We start from the raw sequence: 19,723 nt of genomic DNA, 5'->3' as shown, positions 1-19,723 counted from the left end.
CCGCGAGCCGGCACATTTCATGCTGACACGTTATGCACCCAGCCAAGTCGACTTATCATCCCACCGGCCGATCTCTAATCGCGGCCATTAGTTCGATCGAATCAACCCTTCGTCTATCCAACGATAAAAAAAATCCATCCAACTAAAATCAACTTGAACGTTCAACCTCGACGAAGCTTCGAACCCACTCTCAAGAATATCCGAGCAATCTTCTCGAGAGACGTAAAAAAAGAAGAAAGTAAAACCGGAGCAAAAGGGAGAGAGAGAGCCACTGAGCAAAGACCTTAAAACACGTCTAAAAAGAAAGGCGAGGGGGCAGGAAGAAGCGCGGAAAGGTATCGACGCGAGTCAAGACAGGAGGACTTAATCCAGGACGCGTGTCGGCGAACCATTTGTTCGAGCGTGGGGCAAAAGGAGGTAGAGAGCGCGAGCGAGCGAGCGAGCGGCGCTAAGAAATCGCCTCGTTGACACTTCACGGGCGATAGGTGACGTTAAGAAGAGAAATCACGCGGATCACGGAGCCACCACGGGGCAAAGCCAGAAGACGGTCTCGGGGAATAGACTATATCGACAAGGTACCCTACCGCGTCGTCGACACGAGGAGCACTGTAAATGGTAAAGGCACAAACATCAAGCTAACACCGGAGAGAAACAGAGACAGAGAGAGAGAGCTGTTGATCGTGTGGTATATACGTGTGTTATGTAGCAGCGCGTGTGCACAGATAGGCCGAAAGTGGTCATGGGAAAGGTATCGGTGCGTTAAGGCCAAGACTGGATTCCGCGGGGCGAGGCCGGCTCGTTGGCGGGTAGGAGTGTACAAGGTCTTCGATACCTCGTAAATTACCACTCGGGGCCCCCTCTTGCCATCCAGCTCGAGGCTCAACTAATGTTAAGCTGCCTACGTTTTCGTCCTGTCGAGGAAACACCAGCTCTTCTCTCTCTCCTTTCCTCTTCACCTCTTCCCTCTCGGCAAACAGGATGGTTCCTTCTTACCTTTAGCAAGAGACGCAGTTTCGTTTCGACACCATTCTATTTTACACCTTTTTTTCACCACAGCACACACAGGCTTGTTTCGCTAAATGAGCCGAACCGTCTCGTTTATTTCCACGGTTCAGACTCGGTACGCGTCTCTTCCTTCGAGAATCGATCGGAGATCGAAAGCGAAAGCTCATTAAGCCGCGCGCCATTCCGAGATTCTTCCCCCCGCCCATTCTATATCCCCGTTGCTCCTCGCTCGCTCGCTTCATTGGTCGTTCGTAAATTTCCGAACTGAGCGGAACACGTTATTATATGGGAAATACGAAACGCGTCCAGGGGAACCTTTAGGCAAGTCAGGTCGTCGCTGATCCTTAACTCTGTTCCTCTGATTTCGATCTCGAGGGAATAACTCGAGCCTAGATACTCCGGATTCTTCCTTCGCTCGTAAATATTCGAAGAAGGTTGAAGAGGAAATGAGCGGAATCGTCTATTCTCAACTTTTCACAATCGTTACGACGATTCTCTCCTCCCTTCGTGTCCTATCTCTATATACCTATCGACGATTTATCTTTCGAGCGGTGATTCCGAACAACTTTTAAAAGTCAGCCTGGAAGACTCAATTGAACTTTCTCGATTAATACCGAGAGGCGTGTGTAAAGCTTCTTCTTCTTCTGCCGACGTAGAGACTCGCGAGTATCCTTGCGGACACACGTTGAAGAAAAGGGACTTTCTTGAAGGAACGAAGGCGTTCATTCAGAGCGGGTCCTCGTGTAACCACCCATAATGCGTGTCTGCTCTTCGTTTCAAGGAAGAAAGGAGAAGGAGAGAGAGAGAGAGAGAGAAGTGAATACCAAGTTTACGACAATATAATTTTGGTAGCGACACACGGACGGCGTGGAATGCGACGATCGGAGTCAACGAACGGTATAGAAGACGCGTTCGATACGTCGTAAATGGCCCATCCTTGGGCCCCTTCTTCCACTTCTGCCCAGAGTATCTGCTTCTTCGGGGTATGTATGTACGTGTGTACAAGCATAATGTCGAGCTGCCTACGTTTTCGTGACGGACCAACGAACGAAAACACCGGCGACGCGGCCAGTCCACGCGAACAAAGCTCGATAACTCTCTGTTATACGAGCGATCAGAAGAGGAAACGGGCGGATCGTCGCGACGCTGATCGCCACAACATCCACATGCATTCCGGAATTTTACTACCAAATGTTTCCTCGAGCAGATCACGGCCAGACGAAAACATTGTACCCAGCCTGAAATGTATTCCGAGGATGTACGTGGTAAAAAAGAAAGGTACGAGGGGGTGTTCGTCCAGTTTTATTCGAGGGACCAGCTAACGAGATGTCGTTCTCCGTCTTCATCTTTTTCTCAACGTTTCGTCATAGGTATAATCTAAATTAGATTGCTTCTTTCCCCGAAGAAAAATTGACCAGCTTCTTTCGAACGATCGTAAGAGATATTACCGAAGAACGTTCGTAAATTGGTCGAAGAAGAATTTCCAAAGAATGGTAACTCGAGAGATCCTGTACATTCCCTCCAACACTCTCCAGTCTACCGTCGTCGAATCGAAGCTACCAGAAAGGGTTAAAGAGAGAAAATGAATAGGAAGCAGTCGGCGACATTCAAAGCGAAAAAGTATCTCAAAGAATATTTCAGCCTAAACGCTTTTCGGTCAGTGGCTATTAACCCTGCAAAGCGGGATTCGTTTGAATCGGAGAAGGAACCGATGGTCCGTAAAGCGAAGAGTCCGCGAGGAGGAGAACCGATTACATCGACGGATCCTTCGGTCCCAACTTTCGACGGGGCAGATTCACGAGAAGGAGAGCCTATTGTTGTGCTTAATTTAGCGTTAAATTGTTTACATCTCATTAATCGCCGGGAAGAACCTGCGGGCAGACCGTCATGATCATCGATGCACGTCAGTCATGGGCCATGGGCATCGCTTTAATTTCGAATTGACCACCATAGCCGCGCGTATAGCTCATGCCTCGTGGTACCATGGCAAGAAATCCACATCCTCTCATCCTCCGACTTCTCCTTCTCTTCCATCCGCCTAACTTCTCGTCGTCGCGTTCGTCTCTTGTTTCAAACTGCTCCAACGTTCTCTTGCTCGAGTTCCGCGGCACACTCGACTGCCTCTGTCGTCGCAGCCAACGACAGGCAGAGCAATATTGGAACTCGAGAGCCTCGATTCTCGACCGGTTCCGTTCGTTCCATGTCAGTCGAGTGTGCTTCGCGGTAGCGACACACGCGACCACGTTATTCCGCTGGGTTACGGTCCACTGATACGCAACATCCAGCAACCTCTACCACGGCTATATCTATTAAGCGTTGTGTTTACCGTTCGTTTACTAGACTGGCCATTTCGTGAGAGAACCGAGCGGCTAACGTTCACGATTCACCTTCGCTTCGTTGTTCCAGCGCTCGCAGTTTCCGGGTGTGAATCGTGTCTAGGAAATTAGATGTAACGTATCGGTACTAGGAGGACGAGCGTAATCACTCCATGTTATATATCGTGAATTTTCATATTTCGAGAAGTTAGAATTACAAAATTTTTTTTTCATTTAAGCAACTGTATTTGTTATTTCGAAACCTCCCAGTGTGGAAATCTTATTTACGGATCTGAGGACGAGGGGGATTTAAAGTTGTATTAAAGTTAGTCCGAGGGATTTTTATGAAATTTTGAGAATTTAAAATTCTCATTTTCTCTGACCACTGAAATCTCAGTGACGGATCTGAGGATAAGGAGAGTTTAAAATTCTCTTTAATTTAATCTGCTATTAGTAAAAATAGTAGAATGCGAAAAAAATTAGAAATCCCGTGAGACTAACCGAGAGTCAAGGGTTAATGCTAACTTGAACGTTCGAAGAATAAAATAATTTGAACGTTTCCAAGTAGTAACTCGACGAACTTCTACTATGTCCATGTAAAGGGTTAAGGGTTTAATCTTGCACCAGATACCCGGTACGAGCGTGCACCGAATGGTATGCAAGGGTTACGCCCAGGAGCTAACAATTTAAATTGCAACGATGCAGTGATTCGACAAGTAGCATCGGAATGCCAATTATTTCCGGAGGAGCTTCGGTTGTTTAATGTAAATACTTGGGATAAATGATTAGGGAAATAGATAGGGTAGACCGTTAACTCGGACTTGTTGAGTTGGGAATACATAGAGAAAGACTAGGGTTACGGTGTAAAATACGAAACCGCTTGATTATCTATAGTCATATTTCTCAGCGGTTTCGTTTTTGTTAACGCATTAGTAGGCCCGAGCGCGGAGGAGCGCGTACAACGCTGTGATCATAGTATAATTTCATATAATGAGAACTCTGGTAACCGATCGGTTAAGGGATATAGCTGACTATCTACACGGAATCTCATGCTATCGACTTTCAATAAGGTTGATAAAGTCAACCGCACGGACGCTGAACGCGAGAGACTATCCGACGCCTGTAAAGGAGATGCAACCCGCGAATAATTCACCCGTTATCTATACCATCTACCGGCTGGTTAAGCAATTTCTCGAGAACGTCGATATAATGCTGTATACGCGTTTACGCCGCGCAGGGATACGCCGACGAATCACGCCGCGCACCGCATGAAATTAGAATGTTTTCGCGTGTTTAAACGCGTACCGTCGATAATGATTACGGTCAATTTAGGGACGGATTTAAGTAAGCTTGGCAGAGCCTCGGCTGTAGCACGCGGTGAAAGTAAGAATCGGGAGACGATTTAAACGCGACGTGCTTATTACTTTACCTAATATCATCGTTTAAAACGACTCACCTGTTAGATGACTGCCGGTGAACTCGAAGTCGTCGTCCTGATCCCAGTGTTTCAAGCTCAGATTCGACAGCGATGTAGCGTTGGCGAATTCCAAATTAGCGAAATGCCAGTCCAATATTTGACGATCCTTCGAGGAGAGATATACGTCGCTGTGAACAGTAACCGAAACGTTTCTATACTGAGCACGCTTCGACCGACAATGTTTCCTTCGCGTGACACGCAATGTTTTCGTTAAACGTACCTAGGAGGGGAGGCTTCTAGTTCTTGTAACTTCGCTTCGATTTCTTTTTGCTGCTCCGCGAGCTGGTCCCACTCCTCGTGCAGAAAAAAAATGTAAATAGTACAGGCGTTCGCGGGCATGTAAACAGAAAGATTTCGCCGAGTATATTACCTTACACGCGTTATGAAGATCCCGTAACTTTGATCTTAACACAAATTCCTGCGTTATATCCCGTGTTTGTAATTTACTTTCGGTCATTTCTTTATACTGTTTGTTCAATTCGACCAAACGGTCCATAATTGATATCATCTATAATACGAGAGGAATTTTATTAGGATTCGTTAGAAATTCGTGTTGTCTAAAAGAAAAATAATATCAAGTACAAGTAATTAAGATACTCACTCTATGTTGATTAGTGATAAGTCGCCCTTGAAGCGATAGCACGGAACGCAAATGAGCTACTTGACGCTGTTTGACGCCTTGTTCCTGTAGACGTATCACCCATTCCAATGCCTGACCCAACGAAACCGGTCGCGTATTACCACCTTGTCCGGATCCAGCACTACCCACGTAATTAAAATCTAATTGGTGCGAAAGATACGACGTTGCTTCCAATAACCGGTTAAATTCTCTCTCTACCATTTCATCTTTATCTTTCGGGACCTATCCGCGACGAAAATATTAAAACTTCATAAGGCATCTTTTTTAAATATTTAATTATTACAACATTCGTATATCTTATATTCATAATAACCGTTTGACCGTCGCTCTCGTATAAAGGACACTTTTGTCGAATTTTATGAAGTTCCATGTTAATTTGTTTACTAAGCGTTGTGACGGGATTTCCACCTAAACCTGTCACTACCATTGCACCAAGATCCGCGATATACGATGATTTTCGAAACGTTGCAATACGACCTCCTACGCGATCCTATAAAATACACCATGTATATAAGAGAGTTTGTACAATTTTTTTAACGATACGGTCAAGTTTGAAATAATAATTACTCGTGCTTCAAGTACGATTACTTCCAAGCCGAATTGTTGCATTTGTTGAGCTGCAGCTAATCCAGCAATGCCTGCACCAATTACAATTACCTTACCTAACGTTTTAGTAGGTAATGGCTGAAAAAAAGATCGGATTTTTAGATTTCGTTATCTATAAATAGAACTAGTATGAAAGTAATTAATTATTAAACTTTTATTACCTTTAGACGTTTAAACACTCCGAAGTTTATGAAACCGTGTCTTTCTAAAAATGCGTGAATTCGACGTGCTAATACAGTATCGCTATTATAAGGTGGTTCTATTGCTGGCAAAGCATTTTCAACGATCAATTGTTGCTTTGGATTTTCAAGCCATAATTGCAACTGAAATAGAAACGTTTACATGTAAGGATGAACAAGGGATATTTAATTTTATTAAATTAAATGTCGTACAAGTCTGTTTCTAATGTGAAGGAAAACTTTTTGTGTCTGTGGTGGTCCACCAGCAACATCTGGGAAACAAGCTGCTTCTGTGGAGGTAAGCTTATCAAATGGAAGACGACTTTGAAATGCTGCTCCCTCTAATCCATTAAGTAATTCTTTTACTATAATCAAATACATAAGTTGTGGATCCATCCGTTGCAAGCATACAGCAATACCTGTTTCAAAGATATATTTACCATGAGGATCTTCATGATCACTATCTTGATCATCTTCTTCTTTCACTTCAATTTTTGGTGCTGAAGATGTGGGGGTAGACTGTGGTATAGTAGCATCAGAATCCTTTTTTACCTCTGGCACAACCTTTTTCTCTGGAGTGACAAGTCCAGGTTTAGATTTCTCTGATGTGTCTGAAGTATTTTCGTCTTCCAGTTGATTATACTTTTCCTCCATTTCTCTATATTCCACCTATACGTAAGCATGTACATGTCAAGACTAAATACTCACAGGATAATATATGCATATTCAATTGTCAGTTATTATTCAGTAAAACTTTATTTAGGATACAAAAATCTATTTTTACATATAGGTTAAAAATGTCTACAGTCGTTTATGAATTAAAAGTTGTATAAAACTCATTTATTTCAGTTTGTACAGATACATTCGATTATAATTACAAAACGTTAAACCTACTGTTATGGACGAACTAAGATAAACAACAAATAATACATCTAACCAAAACATAACCTAGTCTACTTATTTACAACACTGAATCATATCTTGTAAACACACGCGAATTGTCTTTTAGCCAAGAACTTGTACATCCTATATCATAGCATTGAAAAACGTAGGGAAACAAACACCTGAGTCATATTGTAGCAAATATTCGAAAACATCGCTTATTTGATCGTTCACAATAACAGTACCTTTTATAAAAATATCCTTAATAACAAACAATACTAAGTTGCGGTAAAGAAGTACAATAGCACAAACCTTCGCCCTTTTCCTTCGACTCATGTCGCTGCTATTTGGTAGTTTTCCTGCAAAATATAATCACTGTTGCGCGAAATCACACAGGTTTGTTTTGACTCTTCAAACCGGCGGCACATACAATTATGATATCCAGAGACTATAGGTAACGTAGAATACTATGGTCTACAGAAATACAACTGGTCGCTGACATCTGTATTAAACAATGTCTACTGTAGGGAGAATGATACAAATGTCTTAATCCTTGTAAATAATTTTATATAAAATTTCATATTAAATTGAATTCTCAATGTTAAATAATGCCACTCGAACTGGTACTGGAAAACTACTGTCATATTTCTTATGAAATTTTTGATTACCCGTTGAGAAGTTTTTAGCCACCTACCGGAGATTTACTTTTTATTTTTTCGTAGTTTACGTCATACATAGATTACTAATGCGTTATTTAAACGCTTGCTCGTAGTATTCTATACTTCTATATATTCAAAAGTACCAGAGGTTTCGGTGTATCAATTATATGTTTAGTTGTGCAATCATAAGTTAATTGTCTAATTTGTTTTCCACATCTAAACTACGTAACCAACGTTTTTGTAATTCTGAGATTTCAATAAAATAGACATTATATTTTCAAGAATAAAAGAAACAATGACCCTTTATGTATGTCTTAAAAAAATTCGTATCAATTCATTTTTAATAAACTTTATTGTGGTATACTTTCTCCTTTCAGACCTCAATTAGATTCATACCTAATGTTTCTCAAAATTTAAGCTATCAAACTAAGCCCCTTTTCTACTGGCTTACTGTTATTTTCAATAGGTACTTGAATAAAGCTATGTTGTTTGATTTTCACTGTATAAAGTAAATAGCTTTGATGCAAGAAGCTTCTTTTTTAAAGAGTCGATAATGACCGTATAAAAGAAGTTGGTCCCGATCGTGCTTGTGCAGAATGGCTTTTAAGAAATGGAGCAAGTGTAAGATGGAAAGGATTTAAGGATTCATTACAAGATTATAATTTATTACCATCTGGTGGAGGGTATTTTATTGAAGCTGTAGATGCAAATAATGCTGGAATATCTTATGTGGGATTTCCACATTTTAGTCAGTATTCTAGTATATTTAATGTATGAAAAAATATGAACACGATCACAGTTATTCGTTAAGTTATTATTGTAGAGGGATGTAATCATATAAAAGAAGTAAAATTTGAAAATTGTAAATATATTGATAATGTAGCTATGTCAAAGTTATCAATCCTAAAAGACACATTAACACATCTAGAAGTTATTGGTTGTACAAGTGTTGAAGATGAAGGTCTACGTAAATTGAAAATTTTGCAGTATGTAATACATACAAAAATTATTTAAAAAACGTATTAAATAGTGTCTGAAGTACTTTAATATTTCAGAAAATTGGAAACATTAAAAATTAAAGGACTGCCAGCTGTTGATAATTCTATTTGCAAAGAACTTGCTGAAGCTTTACCAAAGTGTAAAATTTCATGTTTTGAACCAAAATAAGAATTACGAGATTATGTTTGATGAATGTTTTTCACAAAAATTGTAATAATAAAATGTAATAAATAATATATAAATACTACAACGTGGCAAATTTTTCCGTTATAGTAAATTGTAATTCTTCATTGTCACGAGTAACTACGATATGTCACATTTTGCATAAAAAGATATATTTTAATGGTACCTTTTATCTGAACACGTACTTCATAGAAATTTGCAATTTTTCATTTCGTTTTCATATGTTCTTAGCACACTGTTACGATAAAAATTGTAAAATCACAAACGCTCGATTCAAATCGAACGTATTTAATTTGCCGGAAGTACCGGAAGTAACAGAATTCAACTAACTTGAAGAAATGCTACTGCTTTCCCGCCAAAACGCAATAACGTTATGTTGGCTAAACTGTCTTGTGAAATATCAAGCGATTCAAAGTTTGAAATAGTTTCGAAAGTGTAGTGCTTCAAGACGTAACAGTTTTAATATTAAAAAAGTGTCGTTTAACGTTAAATATTTATAATTTGCAACACCATGTCGCAAGAAATGAATATTTTATGTTGTTCTTCGTGTAGAACGTATCAGGTAATTGTCTAATACGTAGTATTTTGAAAGCGCAATATAATACGCTATTTCTAATAATTTGTTCATTCTGTTTGATTTATAGGTGCACATAGTTAAAAAAGCGAAGAAATGGCAGTGCAAAATATGTAATTTCAAGCAGATATTCAAACAGGTTAGTTTATTATTGTTTCTATAAACAAAAAATTGTATCTTTAATATCGATTACAATATTCTGCGAAATGGACGTCGTTACGCAATTCAATAAAAATGATAAATTACGAGATTGTAGTATAAAATTGAAATTTTTAGGTGTATTTTAAAGGCTCAGGAAAAGATTGTAGGCTTTATGTTCAAAAATTAAATCTTACAAAAGAGCATAAACTTGAGGAAAATGCATCCTTTCAAGGATCTAATGACATGAGTAATGCTTGCTTTAATGATTATTCTGAGCAACCAAAGTTAGAATTAACTGAAAACAAGTGGGCAAAGTATTTAGACAAACCAGATGAGATTAAGTTTAAGAATTGTGCAATTTCAAATAGTCAGGGTACTAGTTATAAGAGAAGTGATGATTCATTGTACCTTGATAATGACAATGTATCATGCTCGGACAATGAGCATACAAATGTGAATAGTGATATTTCTTATGAAAATGACTTTAAGCAAGATTTTGATTATGATACTGAAGAAGAAGACAACAATGTCACAACAGAGGGAAAGGTAGATAATGTATCCTATAATAATGATAATAGCAAGGACAGTGATTTTCATAGTAAAAGTGTTATGGAAACCAAGTTCTCAAAAAACATTTTTGACGACAATGAGGATCTTGATCTTACTGTTAATTTTTAAGTTCCTTATATTCTTTTAATTTGCAATTTAAAAAAAGGTTATTTTCATTTGTAAGTTTCTTATGTACTAAGCTATAAAAAATATATGTTCAGTTAATTTTCAGTACTGTTTATTTTTATGTTCTTTCTTAATTTGTTTTCAACTGATACTCCAAAACTGAATTAAGCAAATGAGATATATCAATTGGAATTTGGACAGTATTTATTTATTTATTTCACATGATTTAAATACATTGCTTTAGTTTCAAAATCTTGAAGATATTCTCAGGACACTAACTGAGAACCTAGTACATAACACAGACATATACTTGTAAAAAAATAAAATGCTAATGGAGACAAGTATCTAGCTATCGTACAGTGATTTATTAAGTTTGGTATTTAAACTATATATAATTCACATTGTAAAAGAACGAATATTGTCTAAAGAAACACTTTCATACTTGTCAAAGCAAGTGTACAATACATTTGTCGAATCTTCCATCACCTCCTCCATTCCATGCTAATAGAATTATATGCATCCATCAGCATTCCATTTTTTCCGTAACAGAGACTGTTAGGTTTAGCAATCACAAAAGTTTTCAGTACTGCTTCTAGTAAGACAGGACATTGCGCAGAATAAATGGTGCCAAAAGTTTCTTCGGCTTCATCTAAAGCTCCCTTGCACAATCTTGGATTGTTGCTCGTAGCATTACCTCTTCTTTTCCCTCCCTACTGAACGTTTCTCAATAAAGATTGGCTAGAACGACCGTGAGACATCTCTCGTGGCAGTAGCAATTTATTCTGCATTGCTATTGCTCGAAGGCAATAGGAAGAAGTGAAAAAAAATTGAATGGCAGCTTCGGTAGAATAGAAGAACGTCTTACGAACGTATATCAGTTGTATAGAGATTTATCCGCGAGGAAAAGGCAAAAAGACTTTTGGCAGGACGATTGTTGCTATTGTGTTTGTTCTTTCGTTGTGCGTTTCAGTCCGTAGTCGCGAATTCCAGCTTGAATTCATTCTCTTACACGCGATCAAACGGACTCTCTCAGAATCTCTCTCTCTCCATCCTCCTTCTTATAGACAATCTATTGTCTACGTAAGCTATTGGTATCGGTTATTCACCTCGCTGAAAGAAGTTTAATCGTGTCGCTAATTTGTTCTTTTTTTCTCTTTTTTTTTTTTTCTTTTTTTGCCCCGGATAGATCGAAGATTTGCATTTTAAAATTGCCATAAAATATCTCGGTTTTTAGGCAAGTGTGTGTTGATTCATCTCGAGTAAATCACGCGTCTCCCCGTTATAAAGACCTAAAGAGACGACGGTAAATAAATTATTATAAAAAATATCGGCTATTAAGTAAAAAAAGGATCGTCGTTTAGATCGTCGTTTCCGATTGTTGTTCGCGCCCGATCAGTCACATTGTTAATTATAATTTTGTCGTGATAAAAATGTGTGTAGCTCTATTTAAAAAATATACACGGTGGTACCTCGTTCGAACAGCTCTCGAGCCTAATAATGCGATCAGAAAATTCTTTCTCAATTCAATTATCACGTATCCGTTCTCAATTAAATATCACTAAATAAATTACGTCATAACGATAAATGCATCGCGAAAATTAATATACATCTAAGGCAATGCTTTCACGCATCCTTCGACGATTCCCTCGATGGAGAACAAACCAACCACGGTGTCAGTATTGGTGTCTGTGCCGCCGAGAATTCGTCGTGTCTTGATGGTGTCTCCAACTACTTTGCCAGCTTCTGCTTCGTCTATTCCAAACGCTATTCCGTACAAAGAAAAGGAAAGAAATACATTAAAAAATCCGAGATTCAACGATCAATTTTTCAGTTCATTCACTTACTTTTGCAACTTTTTTCGCCTTTTATTCGGCGGACTACCCAGTTCGCTTTCGCGGATAATTTGTAACGTGGATGGTACGAATAAATCCTCTAAAGAAATGAAAATCGCGAAATAAACGCTAGATAGACCTTTAAAAATTTTTTGAAGTATATTATTAATCAAACGTACCGAAGGAATTAGCATACTTCCTCTTCGATATGAACCTCTGATGCTGCTGAGGTTGCGGATACGCTTCTCTCGCACTTCCAACCGTACAATCCCTCGTTCCCTTGCAACCCTTCAAATGTTCCAACTGATCGTGAAGATACGATCTCTCCGTCGAGGTTAAAGAAGAAATCCTGTTCCACTGTTCGAAAGGATCTAACCGACAGAAAAAAAGAAGAAGAATGGACGCAATAACAAAAAGCAATTTCCTTGAACGTAGCCAGGTGCGAATATACATAAATAATCCACTCACCGATCCTCAGGTTGTAATAAGTGACCAGGCCGGTAGTAAACTCGCAGTAAAGGAAATTGTGTGTCGCGTTAATAGTACGGATGCACGAATACGTATTATTGTTAGCGTTCATGCAAAAACAGAATGGACCTGCGTTCCATAAAGGAGCGGTTCTCCAATGATCATTGTCGTGCTCAAAGCAGTTCATCTTCTCGGTTAAACATTCCTTCTCGAGCTTGGCCTTCTTCCTCAATTTCCTCTCCTTCTTCTTCAGACGTTCCTCCTTCAGCCTTCTCCTCTCTTCCCTCGCTATTTCTTTCTCGTCCTTCCTCGAGTAAGTGTCTGGCTCGCAGTAACACTTGTGACGAGCTTCTAGAGGGCTGTTCAGCATCGGTGGCAGTCGACGATTATTATTTGCTATGTCTATTATGTCTATCGTGAAGTACAAACACGTTCAGTCAGATCTACGTTAAAAGATAATTGGAAAAAAATGATTTTTACGATCGCTAACCTTGCCTGTTTCTCCTATCCGGAGACTCTAAGATGGTAACGTCGATCCTCGATGGTCCCAGATTTCCCGACGTTCTGTTCTTCTGAATTTTTGGGAACTTTCTAGTCGGAGTTACCGCGACTGGCGTTGTCACAGGAGTAGTAGGCACAGTTGTGGATAAAAACGTAGATTTGGTACGGCCATCGGTGGTAGCTTTACCTAACACCGTAGTGGTTCTTTGGGATTCCGTCGTTTCACCCAAACTTGAGCTCTCTATGCCTGTCGATAGTATAGTTTGCGCGTCCATTCCCAGTGTGGTTTCTTTGGCGAAGTCGTTCGTGGTTCCTAAACTACTCGAAGCCTCCCTTTGGACAGTGGTTTCTCTGGTAGTTGTGGTGGGAAGGGTCGTATATCTAGTTTGATGCTTTTGACTGGACGTCGTAACTTGTGTAGTTATGGTTGTTTCGATTGTCTCGCTAACGTTCACAGTGGGCACCTCGTCGTGAACGCTGTTCGTAAATAGTGTATTGTTCCTTCTGTGATGATGCGTCTTTCTGCGTCTCTCCGTTGCCTCTGTTCTATTATTCGAAGATTCTTTCATCTTCTGACGACGAGGAATCTTCTTTTGCTTGGTCGTCGTCGTCGTCGTTGTCATCGTCGTCGTGGTTGATAACGTAGTCGTGGTCGGTTCAGTCGTATCTGTATCGGTACTGTCCGTCGTTGTAACATTAAACCTCGATTTTTCCGTGGAATCTGTAGATAGAGGCCTGTCTTCTGTGACTTGGTTCTGCTTCACAGTGGAACGAACGGTCGTCACGGTAGGATTCATCGTGCTCGCGTGATCGTGTTTCTTGTGATGACGATTCACGTGGTTCTTCGAAGAGTGATGATGCGATTTCTGAGGTTCTTCTTGATTCTTGGTCGTGTCTTCTGGCTCACGGATCACGTGCGGCCGCTTGATCATCAAGTGACGACGAATATCCTGAAAAACACAGGGTAAAACACTTTGCTTTGGGTAGCAGAATTATTAGCGATACCCACTTTCAGGGTCTCCAATTGCATCCTCATTTCTCTGATCTGCTGCTCGATTTCACGCCTAGAAATCCTCCATTCGTTTGGATCCTGGTACACGGTCTCTGAACAGTTCACTCCACCTTTTGGGAGGACTGAGCATTTCGGGGGTAGCGTTCTTCTTTGCTCTGAATTACGAGCTTGCGTGGCCTAAGTATCGGAATGAAAATTCAACATTCTAGGGATTATTCTATCTTTCGTTCACACTGTAGTCTCAAACACTCTTCGTTCACACGAAACTGTCATTCTCGGAATATTCATTAGAATTTCTTTAATCGGAAATACCTTCAAGTCGTCCAATTCTTCCTCGATGCTCTCCATGATCTTGGTCACATGCTCGACGGTATCTTTCTTAGCAACGCTCCTCCGCACCCTCCTATGCCTCCTGACAACGTCCTCAACGTTCAGCCGACCTTTCACCACCTTATCCAAGCTAGGATCGAAGTCCTCGATCGAATATTCCGACTCGTTCAAATTATCGAACTCCAATGCTCCGTTCTCCCGCGACGTTCTGTTATCGAATCTCACCCTGAAAAAAAGAAACGGATCCATCATGGATGAAACAGCTGTGCCTGCCTTATCACTCGACCGATCGAACTTTCTAAAACTTTCGTACCTGGAGATCAAGCTCGCGTACTCTCTCCTCACGTCGTCCTCGAGCCTGTCCAATTCCTGGAAGAAATCCTCGTCGTCCTCTTCGTCGATGCCTCTCCTGTCTCGGTTCCCATCGTTGTACTCCTCGTCGTTTACGTCGGTATCTCGACCAGAATCTTCGTTAACCACGTCTGAGACGTCTCGTTTGCCTGATAAAAATTCTGAATTATGATCGTCCCTCCAAACTGAGAGGCCACCGAATCTTTCATCTTGCCAACTATCCATTAATCTCCAAGCATACAGAACCAGATTCTCCGCGAGATCTCTCCAAAAATCCATACTTTATTCAACAGTCCGATTCTCTAATAGAAATTTTCAAAAATGTCCAATTTTCTTAAAGTACCTCTTCTAGCAAAGTATCTAGCCACGTCTGTGTACACGTCAGCTGGTCTCCTGTCTCTACCAAATCCGTATCGATGTCCGTCGTAGTCGTTCGACTCTAGCCTGGTGTACACAACCCCGTTCGGTGTGAAGCAGGCGCATTTCTTCGTCATTCTCGGCGGAGGAGCCGCGTATTTGCACTTGTGCCTCCTCCATCTGTGACCATCCCTCTCGCACCGCCATTTCTGTCCTGGTAAACAGTTCGCTTGGGCCTCTGGCCGCGAACACTCGATCGCCAGCCTTTCGTGTTTCGTGGAGAAAGGGGAATGTACAGGGTGAACCCTGTTGTCCAAGTGTGGATCTGTATCTGTGAAGAGACGAGGAGGAGGATCGTTTACCACGATGTTCAGTGGAAAATTAACCCTTTGCACTATGAAGTCATCGTCGACTTGATGATACTAATTTTCTCTGGAATTCTTGAGTCACCTCGGATGTAACGCTTGATCTCTGATCTTTTTAATGGCTTACACTTCCGTTGAACTTTATGCACTCCGTTATCGTTTTATAAATAAATCACTGCCAACCGGTTTTCCTCGTGTTCGAGCCAAAACGAATGTTAAACAAATTCTAAGGATAAGGTGTTTCTTCAATTATTCTTACCAATTGCTTAAATAGTTAATGAACAATACCACTTGGTTGAGGTAAGGTTGAAAATTCCAGCATGAAGACGTTACTTTTTTTTTTTCAGTAAATTAACAATTTTCTTTGGCAAACAAGTGAAGATATCGCGATGCTTCTTTTTTCGGTAGAAAGGCGCATCCTTTGACTGCGATAAAAAAATTACTTGGAGATTCGGTACTTTTGATTTATGCAAAAAAGGTCGATTTTAAGTTAGACTCTTCCTTGATAAAAGAAAATTCGCTAAACGAGTAGTGAAAATCGAGAGTTGGAAAAATCGTTGACATAAGAGGCGATCAAACAGATACTGCTGAATAAATGAATAATCTCCAAGGAACTTTCCGTACAGAGCAGTAAATCACGATAATAATGATAGTGCAAAGGGTTAATCCCCCGGAGTTTCGCTAGGAATATTCACTTTCTGGTTTATGACCGTGGGTCAGAGCCGGCGCGGCGAAAGCGACAAGAGACTTTATGAAGGGAACGCGGGCCAATAAAATGGGATTAGAAGCGTGATCGTTGCGTAAATCCCTGAAACCCCTCTGCGAGATTTCTACCTAAACCCTACTGGATCCTTTTTAGCGCGGTAATCCGTGCCACGCTGAATGAGAATTCATTTAAGTTAACCGCGTGCTTCAATTACGCCCGGCGAATCCTCGAGAACTTTCTTCGATGTTTCTTTCCGTACGATGAGATACAACCGTTGTCGAAACTAATTAAAACTTTACGCTAGGAGTATCTCAAGTCCATCTGGAGTCTCTCTGAAGGATATCGATCTTAATCACCGTAGTAATTTCTCTTGACTAATAATTCTTGGCTATGATAAAAGAGGGAAGAAAAAAAGAAGCACGACGCCAGAAGAATTTCTTTTCTCGTTTTTCAATCTTCTTCACCTGCATACTCTGAGAATGGATAAAATGGCTACGTCCAACTTTGATTACATCGTCACACTCGGCGAATCCGTGATCGGAGTAATTTATTCACCGGAGGATCGGATCATAATGCGAGATTGCGGCTCTCCAACCGGAGAGCAATTTTATTGCAGCGAAAAGGTCAGCGCAACATCGGTGCAAAGTGTTACGCCTTTCTGCAAGGGGGAAACCGAATAAAGAAAGTTCGCGTAAAGAACGAGAATTACGACTTAACGATCTGGTCTGTGGAGGAAAAAAAGCAAAGGAAAGGAAATTTAAACGATGTCTTACTCGTTTCGTCGATGATCGAGTCCTCGAAATCATCGTCCTCGGAAATGTCTTGATCGCTGCCAGTATCGTTCTCCAGAAAACGATGCTCCGACTCGTGTTCCACGTCTGGGTCAGTCGCGTTGTCTTCTTCCTCTTCCGGTGTGACGTTCGAGTGCTGTTTAGCCAGTGTCTGGTTCTGCTTTCTGGCTTCTCTTGCTTTCGATTCTGCGATCGATTCTGGCGTCTCTCGACGGCCAGAGGATTCGATCAAGAACGTGTCTGGCCACTTGAATTTCGATCTTCTTCCGTGTTTACTGTGGTATCAAAGCGTATTTGCAAAATTGCCTACAGTCGAATAGTTTTTGCGTTAAGGCGACCAAATGTGGTGAAAAATTGGTGAATATTGTAATACGGAAATATAGCTTTCATTGTCCATCGATTTTTATTCCATGTTTCGCTAGAAAATAGTCTTAAAAAATGCCCAATTTTGGTCTCGAGTTGCAAACATGTTTGCCACTCTGATTCAGTGGTAATTATAATGAGAAATTGATAAATTATAATACAGAAATACAGACTCTATAGTCTATCGATTTTCATTCAATATTTTACCCAAAAAAGAAAAAAATTCGTCCTTACAAAGCTGTTCAGATCGTCTCTTTCGTCTCATTTCTCTGATTCCACGGTAATTTTCGTGCAACGCGAGATTTGTACGGGATGTAACGTTTCGTGTATACTATACACAGGATAAAATTGGCAGTATACTCACTTCTGAAAAAGTTTCTTGAAAGAACGACCGTCCATCTGTGGCGGCGTCTCGACGCCGGCAATGTCCAGGAACGTCGGCGCCAAGTCGATGTTCAAAACTATGTCGTCTACTCTGCAACGTCATATAGATGCTTTATTGTAATCCAATATTGCGGCTCAACCCCCGCGGGGTAAATACCGCGCGGCTACATCCTATTTTAATATTTCCTTCGTCGAATTCCTCATTTTTCCATCCTACCCAATTTTCAACGGTATTAACCCTTCCGCGACAGAATTAATTTCGTTTCGTAACATTCGATCTCGAACCGGCACACGATCGATGTTTTTAGACACTGTCAATATTTTTTCAGCAGAAACTGTTGAACAGTAGATGGAAAATATTGTTGTAGAACTGGATCGATCGATAAGATCCTTACGGTCCACTTTAGACGTCGATTAAGAAAAGAAAAACAGGGACACCGCAGAAACCGTTAACCGAAGTTCGAATGTTTCTTAATAAAACGACACTGCACCCGCTCGAAATTCTATTTTCCCAGCGAGAAGACCTTTGAAAGTTGTCGCAGACCACCTCTCGAGGCCAGCTATAAAACCATCGCACGAGCAAACAACTGATAAAAAACAGCGACTACGGCCTCGAGAGGATTGATCTCTGCCAGTCATAATATTTGCTCTATCGAGCCAAACAATTTCACCCTCTGACATTTTGCTCGTACGTTGCAACCGGAGCGCAGAGAGTATAAACGTTGACATTATCCTCCTCTGCTCCTCCCTATCGTCCCGTAAAAAAAGTTAGAAGAAAAAAGATCTCGATCTAAAACGAATCCTCTGTGTTGCTTCACAAGGCTTGCACTTTTCGAGTCGCGCGAAAAGGTCCTCTTTAAGAGTTGCACACAAGCGCCGGTCTGCGACCAGGCGTCGTTTATTAAATCCAGAAGGGAGAGTGTATACACGACGGAAGCGTAGCATTAATCTAACAGCGATGTTTATAACAGACACAGGAGGCCTGTGTGCTTCGATTTACACGCGAATCGCCGTGGATCCAGGTTCACACGGTAGTTCGGCAACGATGGCCTGTCCTCGTCAGTCAACGGCCATTTTTTTTCACGGTTAATTTACCGCCGTCGAGGCCGGTGCAACCGTAATTCCAGAAGACCAGAGAACGACCGCTTGCACACAGATTGTACCAGTGCTCTATTTATCCCGTTGGAAATCTTGCCGGCGGGGGATTTAAGAGTTAGATGCGAAATGGGTTCTAAGGCTTCGAAATGATCGCACGTGCCTCCTGGTTGCTTCTTCTTATCTGCGGCTAATTTGGTCGAATTTTCTCGAAATAAGCGGTATGAAAATTCTCGCAGATGTATTCGTCTTTGCTAGCAGTGATAAGTTATCACCTGGCTATTCGGATCCAGGATTTCGCGAATCTTCTCACCGTGAAACTGGCGGATTTTAAATGGGAGAAGTTTGAGATGAATGTCCAAATCGCGGTGACCGGAAATGATTGAAATTCATTGCTACCAAGTCTACCGAGAATGATGGATGCAGGTAGAACGAATTAGCTTTGTTCCAGGCATTTTTACCATTTTAGTGAACGACATTCTTCGTGTAGATTAAAACCCTTTGTCTGGTTAGATTAGGTTGAGCGAACTTCTAAGCGAATGTACCTCGTTTTATCGTGTGTAAAGGATTATACATTGTGGAGAGACTGGCTCGTTAAAATCCTCCAAAGTTATAATTGCTAGTAAAAAGTACAGTATATTCTCCACAAGTGTCAGACCGCAAGGAATCTAAACCTGACACTCGTAGAGTCAGGGACTACGTTTTCGAACCTCGCGCCCGCCTTTGCAGTTTGCCGAACGTAGACAAGGACAGTGAATAAAAGATAAGCATGAAACGTGAGTCGAGGCAGCCAAGCGATTTAAATATCAACTTTTTTAATTTTACGTTTTTTT

The 19,723-nt window shown here is 40.8% G+C and overlaps 4 protein-coding genes across 4 annotated transcripts in view; 2 read left to right on the top strand and 2 right to left on the bottom strand.

Moving 5' to 3' along the window:
• Positions 1-7,449, bottom strand: part of LOC108571974 (lysine-specific histone demethylase 1A) — a 118,679-nt gene extending 111,230 nt beyond the window's left edge. Inside the window, exons 1-10 of the mRNA XM_017934142.1 lie at positions 7,417-7,449; positions 6,663-6,891; positions 6,436-6,587; positions 6,205-6,366; positions 6,005-6,121; positions 5,751-5,927; positions 5,399-5,659; positions 5,168-5,305; positions 5,018-5,091; positions 4,777-4,925 (exon numbers count right to left, since the gene is read on the bottom strand). Of these exons, the coding sequence (XP_017789631.1) occupies positions 4,777-4,925; positions 5,018-5,091; positions 5,168-5,305; positions 5,399-5,659; positions 5,751-5,927; positions 6,005-6,121; positions 6,205-6,366; positions 6,436-6,587; positions 6,663-6,891; positions 7,417-7,440 (1,483 nt within the window). The 5' untranslated portion in view covers positions 7,441-7,449. The remainder of the gene's footprint in view (positions 1-4,776; positions 4,926-5,017; positions 5,092-5,167; positions 5,306-5,398; positions 5,660-5,750; positions 5,928-6,004; positions 6,122-6,204; positions 6,367-6,435; positions 6,588-6,662; positions 6,892-7,416) is intronic.
• A 609-nt stretch (positions 7,450-8,058) lies between these two features.
• On the top strand, positions 8,059-8,930 carry LOC108571896 (ATP synthase subunit s, mitochondrial). The gene is made up of 5 exons (XM_017934054.1): positions 8,059-8,070; positions 8,141-8,229; positions 8,309-8,511; positions 8,587-8,749; positions 8,819-8,930. Exons 1-5 carry the CDS (start codon positions 8,059-8,061, stop codon positions 8,928-8,930), a joined length of 579 nt encoding a protein of 192 aa, XP_017789543.1.
• A 526-nt stretch (positions 8,931-9,456) lies between these two features.
• LOC108572070 (UPF0544 protein C5orf45) lies at positions 9,457-10,338 on the top strand. The gene is made up of 3 exons (XM_017934257.1): positions 9,457-9,507; positions 9,590-9,658; positions 9,796-10,338. Exons 1-3 carry the CDS (start codon positions 9,457-9,459, stop codon positions 10,336-10,338), a joined length of 663 nt encoding a protein of 220 aa, XP_017789746.1.
• A 923-nt stretch (positions 10,339-11,261) lies between these two features.
• The window catches only part of LOC108572088 (extracellular sulfatase SULF-1 homolog), a 107,085-nt gene continuing 98,623 nt past the window's right edge, over positions 11,262-19,723 (bottom strand). The window contains exons 7-17 of the mRNA XM_017934279.1: positions 17,776-17,886; positions 17,031-17,323; positions 15,173-15,517; positions 14,792-14,978; positions 14,461-14,704; positions 14,146-14,325; positions 13,126-14,086; positions 12,636-13,046; positions 12,347-12,538; positions 12,180-12,267; positions 11,262-12,099 (exon numbers count right to left, since the gene is read on the bottom strand). Of these exons, the coding sequence (XP_017789768.1) occupies positions 12,009-12,099; positions 12,180-12,267; positions 12,347-12,538; positions 12,636-13,046; positions 13,126-14,086; positions 14,146-14,325; positions 14,461-14,704; positions 14,792-14,978; positions 15,173-15,517; positions 17,031-17,323; positions 17,776-17,886 (3,103 nt within the window). The 3' untranslated portion in view covers positions 11,262-12,008. The remainder of the gene's footprint in view (positions 12,100-12,179; positions 12,268-12,346; positions 12,539-12,635; positions 13,047-13,125; positions 14,087-14,145; positions 14,326-14,460; positions 14,705-14,791; positions 14,979-15,172; positions 15,518-17,030; positions 17,324-17,775; positions 17,887-19,723) is intronic.

The sequence above is a fragment of the Habropoda laboriosa genome, unplaced genomic scaffold (assembly GCF_001263275.1).
Source record: "Habropoda laboriosa isolate 0110345459 unplaced genomic scaffold, ASM126327v1 scaffold67, whole genome shotgun sequence".
In the NCBI taxonomy this organism is placed as follows: Eukaryota; Metazoa; Arthropoda; class Insecta; order Hymenoptera; family Apidae; genus Habropoda; species Habropoda laboriosa.
Note: the sequence above shows the minus strand (reverse complement) of the source record. Positions and strands in the feature narration are given on the sequence as shown.

Coding starts and splice junctions, on each gene's coding strand:
- LOC108572070 (XM_017934257.1), top strand. CDS start 9,457: ATGTCGCAAGAAATGAATATTTTATGTTGTTCTTCGTGTAGAACGTAT. Junction 9,508..9,589: donor CTTCGTGTAGAACGTATCAG/GTAATTGTCTAA, acceptor TTTGATTTATAG/GTGCACATAGTTAAAAAAGC. Junction 9,659..9,795: donor TCAAGCAGATATTCAAACAG/GTTAGTTTATTA, acceptor TGAAATTTTTAG/GTGTATTTTAAAGGCTCAGG.
- LOC108571896 (XM_017934054.1), top strand. Junction 8,512..8,586: donor TGTGGGATTTCCACATTTTA/GTCAGTATTCTA, acceptor TTATTATTGTAG/AGGGATGTAATCATATAAAA. Junction 8,750..8,818: donor CGTAAATTGAAAATTTTGCA/GTATGTAATACA, acceptor TTAATATTTCAG/AAAATTGGAAACATTAAAAA.